Source organism: Lactuca saligna, chromosome 5 (assembly GCF_052625555.1).
Source record: "Lactuca saligna cultivar CGN05327 chromosome 5, ASM5262555v1, whole genome shotgun sequence".
Classification (NCBI taxonomy): Eukaryota; Viridiplantae; Streptophyta; class Magnoliopsida; order Asterales; family Asteraceae; genus Lactuca; species Lactuca saligna.
The window spans coordinates 32,809,611-32,823,065 of record NC_136421.1 but is presented as its reverse complement, the minus strand read 5'-3'; the positions used below and the strand labels follow the sequence as shown (position 1 = coordinate 32,823,065).

Here is a 13,455-nt window from a genome sequence, read left to right as displayed (position 1 = left end):
AAGCATAAGAAATATGTCTTCTAGAGTGGATAATTTAAATCAAACGATCAACCAACTAAACAAAGGAATAAATGAGTAATATATATATATATATATATATATATATATATATATATATATATATATATCACTGTTGTAAAAATCCCGACTAGGTCCCGATTAATCTCCGATTAATCCCTAGGCGCTACTCGATCGATTAGAGGACGCCTAGCGATTAATCCCTGCATACATAATGAGTGAAACATTACAAAACGATGAAATTTTAACATTTTGAAGAAGTTTTATCTCAATGGAAACTATTTGAAGCATGATTAGTGTTGTATTGATCATATTAACCTATTATGTTATCATATTAATGGTATTTACAAACTTTGATATGATATTAGTCATATTTAATTTTTTAAAATTCAATAAATTAGCATTTAATGGTACCCGATTAATCCCCCGATTAATCTCCGCCTAACCGATTAATCCCTTGACCCCAGTCCACTGACTACGTAACGTTGAGCGTTTTTTACAACCTTTATATATATATATATATATATATATATATATATATATATATATATATATATATATATATATATATATATATATATATATATATATATTAGAAAATTGGGGTAAAAAAACTTGAAAATTCTGATAATTGTCTATAACACTTTCAACTTAAAATATTTGGGTGATACTCTCAATCTTTAATCGGATGAGACTCAGAAAACGAGAGAAACATGAGAGAGAATGTTAAAGATGTTATGAAGAAAAAGAGTACCAAAACTTATTTCGAGAATGATCATATAACAAGAAAAACTTTATATCTTTAAACTGTCACATGATAGTTTTGTGTTCTAAAACTGTCGAAAAACGATCATAAACCAACTTAAATTCGGGTATAGAATATGGATCATAAAAACGGTCATAAACCAACTTAAACCTGGGTTTAGAATATGGTCTTTGGAAAAATTAAAGATTCGGTCTCATGCTGAATACGTTAAAAATTGTTAAAATGAATAAATTAACCGATTTTTTTGGTTTTTCTATTCAAAATCAAAATAATTAGACTTTAATATGCAAAAATAAAAATTAGCTATTGTTGCCAAAAATAATATCTTTAGACTGGACTTTTGCATCAACTTGTATGCTTGTAACATGTGCATTTCCAAAAAATAACAATCACATATTTTTGACATAAATATTCACCGATTTATATACGAAAGTTGTAGTGGAAAATGTAAATATAACTCTAAGCCTCGTTGAAATTGTTTTTGTTCCCTAAAACATCGAATGTTGTGTGTTAGTTGAAAAAGCGGTTGTAAAAACGTGCTCGCATGGAAGGAGTGTGTGATTGTAAAGTAGCAAATGAAGTCAGTGTGCATCCACACGCTGTGACATCCTACGCGGCAATTTAAACAATATTTGTGATAGATGTTTCTCGTAGGCAGGTGTTGGCCACGCTCCTCCCTTCCCTCTATAATAACTATTCTATTCCCCGCCACACGCCTCCCTTTCTCCTCGACGGCGCGTCACGGTCGACCTCTCCATTATTCTCCAAGGTATGTTCGTCTTCTGCCGTAGTTCTTAGATCGGTGGAGTTACAAGGTTCTTCGTGTTTTTAATCTGTATTTCATCGCCTACGATTCTTCAGCTGCGGTTGTGTTTGTGAGTTTTTAATCTCGTTTGAACGATTCATGATTGTTTACTATCAGATTCTATGTGTGGATTTTGTAAGTTGAATTGAATTTGGATATATGTAGTTTTGGTTTTCAATATGTGTAACCTGAAATCTAGGGTTTATCTTTGCTTTTTTATATGTGTAATTACGATTTGACTAAATCGATTATTTATCCGTGTGTCTTAGTTCTTTGATCGATTGACATACGATTATTCATGTAGTATTGTGTTCTTCAGTTTTTGATTTGGTTTTTGAAGAATTTTATACCTCGTTTTACTATCGGATTCTGAGTTTGGCTTATTAGATTGATTTCAGACATCTAAGTTAGGTTTTCGATTGTGTTTGCGTTTAAGATGTGTAATTTCGATTGGAATTTTATCAATTAAACGATTACTCCTGTGATAACGAATCGGATTAGCTACTTGCTGTGATTTTTTTCTTCATTTGGGAAAAATAACTATGAATATTTTTGTTCTTTGTTCTCAAGATGATCTGAGATTTGAAACTGAATTTGGAGATTTCCTAAATTCTTTTTTTCATTTCTGTTTTCTGTTTATAACACAGGAATTCTGTTGTCACCAAATTAAGAACAACAATCTGAACATAGATTTTGAAGATTCAGTGTGTATACATCTAGCAATATCACAATGGGAGCAGAAAAATCACCTACTTGGTACATGAACTCAATATTCACTTTTGATTTCCTCATCTCTTAACCTAAAAATATGAAAAATAATAATTATATTTTTCTTTTTTTATTTATTAGCTTGCACACTACAAAGAAGAATCCAGGTAAAGTACCCAAAAGAATTCACAAGGCTGAAAGGGAGAAAATGAAGCGTGAACATTTAAATGAACTCTTTCTTGAATTAGCTGGTGCACTTGGTAATTTTTCCACAACTCTTATCAATTTACATCTTTTTAACATCTTTTTTATTGTTTAATTTTATTTTTATTATTATTATTATTATATTACAGAACTCACAGAGCAAAACAGTGGTAAAGCGTGTATATTGAGTGAAACTACTCGTGTTGTGAAGGACATGATTGATCAGATTAAGTCCCTCAAAAAGGAAAATGCAACTTTACTCTCTGAATCACAATATGTAAGGCTTATTTTATTATATATTTTTTTAATACGAAAAAATATAATATGTATTTTTATTTTATTGATTTTTCTTTTTTCTTTGTTTGGTTTTGGTGGGTAGGTGATGGTGGAAAGGAATGAACTTGAAGATGAGGCTTGTGGTCTACAGAAGCAAATCAGTGAACTAAAAAACATCATCAAAGAAAGAAGTCAAACAGTCAATGTCCAAACAAATCTTGACCTAAATGCCCCTGCGATAGAAATAGAATCCCACGAACCACAACAGTATTTAAATCCTGTTTTTGTTATCCCCGCTTGTCACCCACAACTAGATCCGGGTTTGGTTATTGACAATAATGCCCCTGTGTCAAATGTTAGTAAACCATACCCTAGGTATCCTACTCCATCCGATTCTTGGCCTTTACAGCTTCTTGAAAAGCCATCTCGAGTGTAAAATCTGTATAACTTGTTGTAGCTCATTTTAGTTTGTAATATGTTGTGTGTGTTGTCTTTTGAAGAAATGGCAAATTGTTGTGTTAGTGTTGATATAACCATATTGACTTGATAATAGTCACACGGGTTACATTGAAGAACCCAAGTATCATTGGAAATGAGAGCATAATACTATGTTTTTTTTAAAATGTTAAGAGAGCTTTCTTTATTCATGCCATTTTGAAACTAGCAGATTCACAACGTTCGCATAATTAAAGAGTTACACTAGCATATATAGTTATGGATACGAAAACAAATATTAATGTATGAGTTACACGTTTTGTGTTTTACTTTTTAAATATTCGAAATTTATGTAAATGTTATAAGTATAAAAAGCGAAAAAAAATATATATTTTTTAACATTATCTTGTACGTTAAAATAAGTATTTCCTATTTTCAATAAATAATGATGTAAGCATAATTGAAAATCTGGAATACGAATGCTGACTACCCCATCAGCGCCTCATAGGGTTGTGACAAACACTCGTTTCCTCTCTACACGTGTCCCTCCACCGAGACCCATCACTCGTATAAACCCTATAATCAATTCACCACCATTCTTTCAATCTTCATCTTCTTTGACCCATTTATCAATTAGTTTGATTCGTAATGGGCAAATCCGGAGCTGCAGCCGGAGATTTATTACTACTCATCGCTCAAAATTTTGATGTTCTTGCCGGGTACTCTGTATTCTCTCTCTCTATTCAAATTTCATAATTAATTATTGATTGGAGAAACAGAGAAATCCATTAGACTTTATTTTCGATTCCCAAATTGTTTGTTTATTCATGGCTAATTTGGTGTAAATGAAATTGAATTTTGCAGGCCCGTTGTTAGTTTGGCATATCCTCTGTAAGTCCCTAGCTCCACTTTCCATCGGTTTCTGTTGAATTACTGCATTCTTCTTCCGTTACTTTACTGTTTTTTGTGCATGATTAATTGAAACCGAATTCCGATTTGCGTATTTTGTTCCAAAAATGATAACATGTTGTCGATTTCAGACAATCTAATGCTCTATACGGACTTCATTTTCTTTTTCGGCATATAGACGAATGCTATGCAAAATGTCAATGTAGTTTTTATTATATTCTATACTATCCTATATCTTTCTCGACTGTTATTCGTGTTTCACATGATCAGATATGCCTCAATCAGAGCAATCGAGACTAAAAATGTTGTCGGTGATGATCGACAATGGCTTACTTATTGGGTATTGTACTCCATGATTACTCTCTTTGAGCTCACTTTTGACAAGCTTATTGAATGGTAATTATCTCTAAATTGGATCAATTACTCATTAATTTATATGATAAGTAGCAAGGTTTATTAATTTGGATTGTATTATACTGTTAATTATTATTATTGATATATGATGAAATGGCAGGATCCCGTTTTGGTCATATGTTAAGCTGATTGTAACATGTTGGTTAGTGATACCTCAATTTAGTGGTGCTGCATACGTATACGAGCACTACGTTCGACCTTTCTATACTGGAAACCAAACAGTCAACGTCTGGTATGTCCCACGGAAAAAAGACGCTTTTACCCCTGATGAAACCCTAGTTTCTGCAAACAAGTACATTCACGAATACACCACCCCAGATGCTTTGCAATTTCAGGAATACATTCAACCTGCTGTATGTATCTTTCAATTCTCACATGGTTATAGTTTTGGCTTTGAACATATATATATATATATATATATATATATATATATATATATATATATATATATATATATATATATATATATATATATATATATATATATATATTGAGATGCATAATTACGTGTTTTGAAGTTTGATGAGCAGGAGGAAATCAAGTATTATGGAGGTGGCGGTTTCTTCCCTGAATATGACTATGTATACGACTGAGGTGGTTTAATTCTTGATGTTTGTTCGATCGATATCAGGAACTTGCTGGTCAACGTTGACCAATGTATATGTATATAGTATAGGATGCTGTTGGTTTTTATTATGTATGCATACCTTGTTGTAATAATGTGTAATTAATTTCAGTTCATCACGTTAATTACGATCTTCCATGTGGATGTACTGGATGAAAAAGGGAAGCAAAATAACAAATATAGAGTTTCAGCTGCTCCATATTATTATTTGTAAAAGTTTTAGAAGTTAACTTATATTTGGTTGTTATTATTCATGTTAATGAGATGATGATATTGATCTAATTGTTGGTTTTGGTATGAAGTTCTTGGTTGTTACTTGTGAGAATTTGCATTTTATTCTTTTACAAACAATAAAAAAATAATAATAATAATAAAAAGAAAAAAAATGCATGTCTTGATAATCTAAATTATCGATCCTCCATGTTTCTATAATGTAATACCATTTTATTTTTATTTATTATATTATTTTATTTATTATATTACTAGATGTAAGATCTATATATTATATGATTTAATTAAATATAAAAGTTTAAATATGTAAGAACTTTAGATTTATAAAAAAATATAAAAAATAATAAATTATTAAAATTGATTTTTTATTTATCTTTTAAATTTAAATAAATAAATAAAATAAACTAATAAGGTTTAATTTGAAAATTTTGAAAAAAAAAAGTAAATGCATTAATAAAATTGATATTTATTTATTATTATATTTATTTTAATTATTATATTATAATGTTATGTGAAATTTTTTAAAATAAAAAAGACTCATAAAATAATATATGGAAAAGAAATTAATTTAAAATAACAGTAACATTTTACAAATTGAATTGAAAATATGATATGTATCATAAAAAACTTTGAATAAGTAGATTTTATTATTATTATTATTATTATTATTATTATTTTGATGTAGATGATACGGCTAAGGTCTAAGGAGAATTGACTTGTTATCTTTTGGAAATAAGAACCTTTTAAACATAAAAACTTCTATTATTCTATAATTATTAAAAAGAGTGTTGATTTTTTAGTAATTTTACGAGGGAAGTTAACGACCGGTGTTCTCTCACCGCATCCTCGATTGAATTTCTTTTTGTTGATCGATCATCGGATTTGATTTTCGCACAGAAATGTCGACAGATTTACAGTGCTTCATAGCTTTTACGAATATTCTGGAGCTTCAGATCGTCAAGATATAGCGATTTGCGGACGAAACATTTCAATATCTGAACCGAAGGTGACCACCGTTGAATTTCTTTTTATATTATGTTTTATATGTTATCTAATGATTTCTTAAAGTAGTTAGTTGTGCATTTACGATTATATGTTTGGAATTCGAAAACACCGATGCTAATTGTTTCACATTGTACTGGAAACCTGGAATATGTTTCTGTTTTTCGTCGAGTTAGGTTTTGTTTTGTTAAGCATGCTGCATTTGCTTAGGCTAATGGCTACTATGTGAGTGTTGGTTGAATCTTATTTATGCTCTCAGGCGTCTAACTTAGGGTTATGATTTGTATTATCGATCTTCAGCGTCCTGCTGATCATTCTCTTAAGTTGATTTCTCATCGGAAAGTTACTGATGTTTTGAACAGGTTTTAAATGTTGGAACGGAAGTGTGGATGAATGACTGACCTACAGAACATTAGCCTTGAGGAGCAGAATGTCGAGGAGGTATTTGTCGTTGCCACTTCCTTTCGACTTTGGTGAATTAGGTTAATAACACACACACACACATTTCCTCCTCTGTTGATTTTGTATCTTCTTCCATTTTAGGCCTGTTCAATATTTGGTAGAAGATGTTAGGTTGAAACGATGCATGTTTGGTTTGGATTTCAATGATAATACTTTCAATGGAAAATACATAAAGCCTTTAGGTTTTTTAAACTTTGAAAGCCTTTTACTAACCTACCATGGATTCTTGCTCTAATTGTGTTGCAATAATTTCAGGCTATCGCTTCTTTGAAGAACTGGTCATATTTACTGAGATATGGGCGCATGGGGAAGCCAAGGTTCTGCCCCTTTCGAATTTCTGATGTAAGTCATCAATCTGATGTATCCTAAACATGAATAGGCTTTCTAATACAACTGTTTTGATACTTAGAGCTCATTTTAAAGATGCTTATTTTGTACTACTAAGTAGCTTATAAGATCTAATTATCCAGGATGAAACAACCCTAATGTGGTGTATTAAAAGGGAGGAGAAACAGCTTCCATTGAGTCAGGTTCACAAGTTTATGCCTGGACAACAAACGGTAAACTTATACTCATTTCATCTCCATGTTAATACAACACCTGAAAATAAGCACACTATGAAAGTTCTAACTTACTTTTAGAAGCTAAAAACATTCATGATGTTTCCTTTTCCTGATATAATAGGCAGCATTCCAAAGATACCCTCAACCTGAGAAGGAAAATCAATCATTTTCCCTTCTGTATAACAACTACTCCCTGGATGTGGTAGGTAACTTAACTTCTTGATCTTATTCAGTACAACCATTCTTATTTCACCAAGTATTTGAACACTATGGACAGATATGCAAAGATAAAGGTGAAGCTGAAACTTGGCTTATTGCCCTTCAAACCCTAATTTCAAGAAATAGTGATCAGATATCGAAAAATACAGTTAAAGCTGATAGTATATCTTCAGATGGATCAACCTCCCTTTCTCAAAGGAATAGCAGCAGCGACATATTTGAGGTCTCAACTTATTTGTTATAAAACACAACCTAAATCTGGTACTAAATCTAGTTTTCTTTTTACAAAATGACAGGATTCAGGGAGAAATGAAACATTTACGTTTCCAATCAACAGAGCATTCTCAGATGCAATACTATGTACTGAATCTGTAAAACCTTTCCCACAAAAACAAAATATTCCCAAATCATACACCTCACAATCTTCCACAATTCACGGACCACGTCTCGATGACGTGGAATCTCTACACGATGTATTCATTTGGGGTGAAGGAACAGGGGACGGGTTGTTAGGTGGTGGCATGAACGGAATCGGAATGACCAAAATGGATTCACTTTTACCAAAGGCTTTAAAGCGAAGTGTCGCTTTCGATGCCCGAAAAGTTTCATGTGGAAGTAAACACGCGGTGTTAGTCACCAAACAAGGGGAAGTTTACAGTTGGGGAGAGGGTTCCGGTGGTCGACTCGGCCACGGAATGGAATCCGATATTCCAACCCCAAAGCTCATCGATGACCTCAGCAGATCAAACGTCGAAATGGTAGCATGTGGTGAAAATCACACTTGTGCTTTGACACAATCCGGTGATCTTTACACGTGGGGTGAAATCGGTGACGAGGCCGGAATCGGAATCGGAATCAGTCATTGGATTCCAAGAAAAGTAGGAGGTCAGATCGAGAGTATGAATGTAAAATTTATCTCTTGTGGGCCATGGCATTCTGCAGCTGTTACATCAGCAGGTCTTTTATTCACATTTGGTGATGGAAGTTTCGGTGCGTTAGGACACGGGGATAACACTAGCATATATTATCCTAAACCGGTTGAATCTCTAAAAGGACTAAAAACCATTAGAGTCTCATGTGGTGTTTGGCATACAGCCGCCATTGTAGAAGTTGACAGCTCATCTTCTAGAAAGCTTTTCGCATGGGGAAACGGGGACAACGGTCAACTCGGTCACGAAGACCGGGACCCACGGTTTCTCCCCTCGCGTGTAGTTTTGCTGGACAATAAAAACTTTTGTCAAGTCGCATGTGGTCATAGTATGACCATAGCTTTGACCAACTCAGGACACGTGTACACAATTGGGACATACGGTGTTCATCCAGTTAAAGGTAAACTTACAGACAACTACGTACAGGAAATCTCATGTGGGTCCCACCATATTGCGATTTTAACTTCAAAATCCGAGGTTTACACGTGGGGGAAGGGAACAAAAGGGCAGTTAGGGCACGGGGACAATAAAGATAGGGAGACGCCTACTTTAGTTGAAGCTTTGAGTGAAAGGAGAGTGAAAAGTGTGGTATGTGGATCGAATGTGACAGTTGCGATTTGTTTACGTAAAGAAGTGCGTACTTCTGAACTTCCGATGTGTTCAGCTTGTAATGCGGTGTTTAATTTTAAAAGAAAGCGACACAATTGTTATAACTGTGGGCTTGTGTTTTGTAAAGCGTGTAGTAGTAAAAAATCGCTAAGGGCATCGTTAGCTCCAAATGCGGATAAGTATTATCGTGTGTGTGAAGATTGTTATAGTTGTCTTCATAAAGAGGAAACAAATGGGAAAACGACATCAAGTTATCTACCTCCCAAAAGTAGGAATAGTAATAACGAACGTAATCACAAGCTTTGGGATCTTAAATCACAAGGCTTACTTTCACGGATTTCGGCTTTTGATTCATTTAGACGCGTTGGTAGCCAGTTAGTGAAACCAGAAAGCTCACAGGAGTCGAGTAATAATTATGTGGTTTCTCCATTAAATTCATCTCCATCTTTATTTGAAAACCCAACGTTTGGTACTTCTCAATCTCAAGCAGCATCTCCTGTGAGATCGAGTTTTAGTTACTCCAATTCGATTTCTTCTGCTATTGCTTCTCTTGCGTTTCCCGAAACAAAAGGAGATGATTCCAAGAGAAAGGAGGAGAATCTTATGAAAGAAATTTCAATACTAAGAGAACAGGTGGAGTATCTAACACAAAAGGCTCAGATTGTAGAAGCTGATCTCAAAAAAACATCAATACAGTTAAAAGAAGCAACCAAACAAGTTAAAGATGAAGAAGAGAAAAACAAAACTGCAAATGTAGAAATAACATCTCTCACCACACAGGTGGAGAATTTGACCACAAGGATAGGTCAGGGATGCTGTTGGAGATGCAGAGTGTCAGGAAAACCTTGTATCCAAAGGCAATTGAGCCTTTAAGGTATTTGCATACCTTTATTTTCAGTTCTGATTCTGATTATCAACTAAGAGAAATATGTGAAGATTTCATTTCATTTAAATTGTATCAATTTAAATAAACAAGATTGTACATACAAATACAAGTTCCATGTCCTTTTTGTGGTGAAAAATGGCCAGGTCATGTGATAACTTAATTTTACAATGTGAATGAAATGATACAACAGTTTGGTTTGGTTTGGTTTTGTTTTGTTTTGTTTATCCAGCTGGTGATTATTTACTGATTGGAAGTGGCAGATAGGATTTGTTGAGCTTCCGCAAGTGCAGAGTCTTCATCTGCAGCATAGAGCACCTTTTTAACTGCCACAACCATCTGTTGCAGTAAAATCCATGAGAAAGTATCTGGAAAATACAATTTTAGGTTAAAATTCAGAAAAATATTAAAGATCTAGAAAATGTTACCGGAATATTTTCCAATTCCGGTCCCTGACAAAGTATCTCAATATCCCGTAACTTTGCAAAGTAGTAATCCCGTTCTTTCTCCAAAAGATCCACAGATATCTTCAGCTCCGTAATCTGAAATCATATACATATATTATATCAATCAATACTTCAAATCTATGAGTCAAATATGTGATCCTTACCTCATTCGACAAAGCCTTAATCTTCTCTGAAGAATCAGACTCCACTTCTACTACTACTCCACTTGGTTTTTGCTTACTCCCTGAACCAAAACAATCAACATTACATTTTTTTTTATTTTATTGGTTTTGGGTTTTGCAAATGCCACATCAGCACTCATGACCTCACCATTTATCTTGTGGTCCCCTGATCCAGGATTCTGGGAGTTGTTTGTTTGTAAAGACTTGGAATTCTTCTGGGATTGGGATGCCATTGCTTTCGCATGACGTTCTTTACATATCTTACTCCTACGTTCCAGAGGATTATAATTCCTGAAACAAGTATATACCAAACATACATATATAACTAACACCTCCAACACCAAAATAAATAATATCACAAAAAATTTGGTTATACTCATTCATGATGCCACCATTTACAGAGTCACAATAGCGTTTCAACCACTGTAGAAACTCCAAGTTGTCCAATGGCCGACCCTTCACTAGTCTATTTACTTCAATATGCTGAAACCAATGGTTATATAATTGTAAACATATATGAAGAAGGAATTTATGATTGTTAATTTGTTAGTAATACTAATAGTCTAATACTACCAACCTTATCGATTTTAAGTTTGTTAAATACATCTTGTAGTACTTTGTAGTTTTGGATCATATCATATTCTGTTCTTGCATCGAAGTTAACCTGTAGTTTAAAAAAAAAAAAAAAAATCATGTCAACAATCTAGAGTCTAGGCTTAGGGATTGGAGATGAATTGTGGTCACCTTACCTTGTGCATTGGAACGGCTCCTGGATAGGTCATGTCCATCATCTGACACTGTACAGCACCTGAAGCGGCCTACATAGATAGAATGTCCGCAGTTCATAAATTAACAAGCTAAATTAATTTAATTAATCACAAGCATAGGGAAGGGGGATCTATGTTATCCAGTCGTTTATGGAGTATGAAGATCAAATTTCCCTCTGACAACCAACAATTCGCATATGATAATTTACATCGAGGGGAGGGGTTATGAATAAAAAAGGAGAATGATTTATGGAGTATGAAGACCAAATTTTATATTTGAATTGGTTCGTTTCTACTATACTCGTAACACTAATATTGTGGATCAAGTCTCCATTTCACATCCTCGTTTCAGTGATGAGCAAAACGAAATTATGAGAGAGATGAAGTGGTTGTGGTTACCTCTTCAATACGAGAAAGATTGAGTTGAAGGTTGGCATTGATCCATGAGAGAAGCTCATTCCTCCCAACGAAATACGCACTGTCCATCATCCCAATATTGCTCGCCATCCTCTCTCTCTCTCTCTCTCTCTCTCTCTCTCTCTCTCTCCCTCTCTCTCTCTCTCTCTCTCACACACACACACTACCGGTTTAAAATTCAAATCACGAGATTAAATTTGGAACAGGAAAGGCAAACAGTGAAAAATTGAAGAACAATTCAGATAGAGAGAGAGAGAGAATTTAAGAAGTAGGGTTTTGGTGTTTGGGGTTGGAGGAAGTTTTGATTGTTTGTATAAATGGTGGAAAAGCAAAACTCGAGGGAGAAGGAGGAAAAAGGGGGAAAAGCTGGCAATGGCGTCAGCCGTCAGGCACGAGAGGCATCCCCTACCGGCCACCCAAACTAAAAAGATGGCGCTAATTTAATTTTCCTTTTCTTTTTTAAAAGGATTCAATACAAATCTGAACCAAATATAAAATGTTAAAATGAGTAAAAACTGATATTTAAATACAAAACTTCAAAAATGATCTTGTGGTTTTCGAAAATATTAAGTTTAGTCCTTAAATTCAAGAAATCTCACAGATGGTTCCTGTGGTTTCAAAACTTTTAATGTTTAGTCATTCCGTCAGCTTTCTACCGTTAAGTAAGGAACATTTTCGTCGTTTCAATATTCATGGACCATTTATGAAGGTTTTCTATTATTTTAAATAAAAAGAAAACTAAAAAATAATTATTTTAATATATAATTCTCTCTCTCTCTCTCTCGTTTATGTCAGATAACGAAAAGCATTAACTTCATCTGGTAACCAAAATCAAAACTTGGAAACCAAAAACCCAAGATTTGAAGGTGCTTATATGGCTTATACATTGATTGGTATTCCCATGGAAAACCACTGCCACTCCATCACCCAATTATATGTAATTTCTAGCCATGGATCGTCGTTTGACCTTCCTCCACATTTAAAGCAATTTGCTCAAATCTAATTAGAAAAAAGCGAACCCATAATCAATATTTCATATGGGTTTAAAATCCCCCCACTCCATACTTGCATATGGATCTAAAATTGTTATCAAAGATTGCTTTTATGTCTAAATTGTCGTACACGGAGGTTCTGAAGGGGACGAGAAGGGGGAGGATGGTGTTCGATGGTGGGTTCGATGATGATGCTCATGGAGGTTCAACAAGAAAAAAAAATAAGAGGGGTTTTTACCCTGTGATTTCGCAGGAAAATCTCTACCTGAAGCTCGATGGAGGAAGAAGGATATAGAGAGGGATTTGCTTGGGATTTGAAAACATAAGGAAACAGGAAGGAAGCCGGAGGTTCTCGGCTACCTTTCTTCTTTGTTGAACAAAACTTACTAGGACCTGTTGCGATGGTGGGTTTCTTCAACTGGGAATGGTGGTGATCAGGGGGTGTTTAGGTCGGCTTATCATCGAAATAAAAGAAAGAAGAATGTAAAGTCGAGGGAGGCACAACTCGGTTGTTGTGTTTTTTTCGGTGATTAAGTCATTCTACTTCGTTTGAAGCTGAAGACTTGATCCATTAGGGATTGAACCAGGTAGAG

The 13,455-nt window shown here is 34.1% G+C and overlaps 4 protein-coding genes across 7 annotated transcripts; 3 read left to right on the top strand and 1 right to left on the bottom strand.

Annotated features, from left to right (window-relative positions):
- The first annotated feature begins 1,383 nt into the window (after nt 1–1,383).
- Nucleotides 1,384–3,400, top strand: PYE (basic helix-loop-helix (bHLH) DNA-binding superfamily protein). Of its 2 annotated transcripts, none has more exons than XM_078956852.1 (5): nt 1,384–1,553; nt 2,237–2,345; nt 2,439–2,557; nt 2,651–2,778; nt 2,881–3,400. In XM_078956852.1, the coding sequence occupies exons 2-5, from the start codon at nt 2,320–2,322 to the stop codon at nt 3,211–3,213; spliced, it is 606 nt and encodes a 201-aa protein (XP_078812978.1). In that variant the 5' UTR covers nt 1,384–1,553; nt 2,237–2,319; the 3' UTR covers nt 3,214–3,400. The 2 variants fall into 2 exon arrangements, with proteins under 2 accessions (XP_078812978.1, XP_078812979.1); XM_078956853.1 differs by having other exon boundaries at nt 1,384–1,659.
- Nucleotides 3,401–3,611: 211 nt separating this feature from the next.
- LOC144997036 (HVA22-like protein a) lies at nt 3,612–5,394 on the top strand. Of its 2 annotated transcripts, none has more exons than XM_078956855.1 (5): nt 3,612–3,931; nt 4,077–4,103; nt 4,392–4,517; nt 4,636–4,888; nt 5,066–5,394. In XM_078956855.1, the coding sequence occupies exons 1-5, from the start codon at nt 3,861–3,863 to the stop codon at nt 5,126–5,128; spliced, it is 540 nt and encodes a 179-aa protein (XP_078812981.1). In that variant the 5' UTR covers nt 3,612–3,860; the 3' UTR covers nt 5,129–5,394. The 2 variants fall into 2 exon arrangements, with proteins under 2 accessions (XP_078812981.1, XP_078812980.1); XM_078956854.1 differs by having other exon boundaries at nt 3,618–3,931; nt 5,054–5,394.
- Nucleotides 5,395–6,177: 783 nt separating this feature from the next.
- Nucleotides 6,178–10,314, top strand: LOC145048813 (PH, RCC1 and FYVE domains-containing protein 1-like). The gene is made up of 7 exons (XM_078997430.1): nt 6,178–6,397; nt 6,756–6,834; nt 7,111–7,197; nt 7,326–7,415; nt 7,540–7,620; nt 7,696–7,860; nt 7,934–10,314. Exons 2-7 carry the CDS (start codon nt 6,787–6,789, stop codon nt 10,046–10,048), a joined length of 2,586 nt encoding a protein of 861 aa, XP_078853556.1. The 5' UTR covers nt 6,178–6,397; nt 6,756–6,786; the 3' UTR covers nt 10,049–10,314.
- On the bottom strand, nt 10,103–12,316 carry EB1A (microtubule end binding protein EB1A). Of its 2 annotated transcripts, none has more exons than XM_078997432.1 (8): nt 11,853–12,316; nt 11,436–11,504; nt 11,264–11,350; nt 11,063–11,169; nt 10,835–10,977; nt 10,669–10,748; nt 10,539–10,600; nt 10,103–10,426 (listed from the first exon to the last, which is right to left on the bottom strand). In XM_078997432.1, exons 1-8 carry the CDS (start codon nt 11,958–11,960, stop codon nt 10,381–10,383), a joined length of 702 nt encoding a protein of 233 aa, XP_078853558.1. In that variant the 5' UTR covers nt 11,961–12,316; the 3' UTR covers nt 10,103–10,380. The 2 variants fall into 2 exon arrangements, with proteins under 2 accessions (XP_078853558.1, XP_078853557.1); XM_078997431.1 differs by having other exon boundaries at nt 10,103–10,397; nt 10,487–10,600; nt 11,853–12,314.
- Nucleotides 12,317–13,455: the final 1,139 nt, after the last annotated feature.

What these genes read in the sequence shown, in the direction of transcription:
- PYE (XM_078956852.1), top strand. Translation starts at nt 2,320, where the DNA reads ATGGGAGCAGAAAAATCACCTACTTG. An exon ending in GCAGAAAAATCACCTACTTG is followed by an intron (nt 2,346 to 2,438) that starts GTACATGAACTC and finishes TTTATTTATTAG; the next exon opens with CTTGCACACTACAAAGAAGA. An exon ending in TGAATTAGCTGGTGCACTTG is followed by an intron (nt 2,558 to 2,650) that starts GTAATTTTTCCA and finishes ATTATATTACAG; the next exon opens with AACTCACAGAGCAAAACAGT.
- LOC144997036 (XM_078956854.1), top strand. Translation starts at nt 3,861, where the DNA reads ATGGGCAAATCCGGAGCTGCAGCCGGAGATTTATTACTACTCATCGCT. An exon ending in TTTGACAAGCTTATTGAATG is followed by an intron (nt 4,518 to 4,635) that starts GTAATTATCTCT and finishes ATGAAATGGCAG; the next exon opens with GATCCCGTTTTGGTCATATG. An exon ending in AGGAATACATTCAACCTGCT is followed by an intron (nt 4,889 to 5,053) that starts GTATGTATCTTT and finishes CGTGTTTTGAAG; the next exon opens with TTTGATGAGCAGGAGGAAAT.
- LOC145048813 (XM_078997430.1), top strand. Translation starts at nt 6,787, where the DNA reads ATGACTGACCTACAGAACATTAGCCTTGAGGAGCAGAATGTCGAGGAG. An exon ending in GCCCCTTTCGAATTTCTGAT is followed by an intron (nt 7,198 to 7,325) that starts GTAAGTCATCAA and finishes CTAATTATCCAG; the next exon opens with GATGAAACAACCCTAATGTG. An exon ending in GCAGCAGCGACATATTTGAG is followed by an intron (nt 7,861 to 7,933) that starts GTCTCAACTTAT and finishes ACAAAATGACAG; the next exon opens with GATTCAGGGAGAAATGAAAC.
- EB1A (XM_078997431.1), bottom strand. Translation starts at nt 11,960, where the DNA reads ATGGCGAGCAATATTGGGATGATGGACAGTGCGTATTTCGTTGGGAGG. An exon ending in ACAAACTTAAAATCGATAAG is followed by an intron (nt 11,170 to 11,263) that starts GTTGGTAGTATT and finishes CATTGGTTTCAG; the next exon opens with CATATTGAAGTAAATAGACT. An exon ending in AGGGGACCACAAGATAAATG is followed by an intron (nt 10,749 to 10,834) that starts GTGAGGTCATGA and finishes GTTTTGGTTCAG; the next exon opens with GGAGTAAGCAAAAACCAAGT.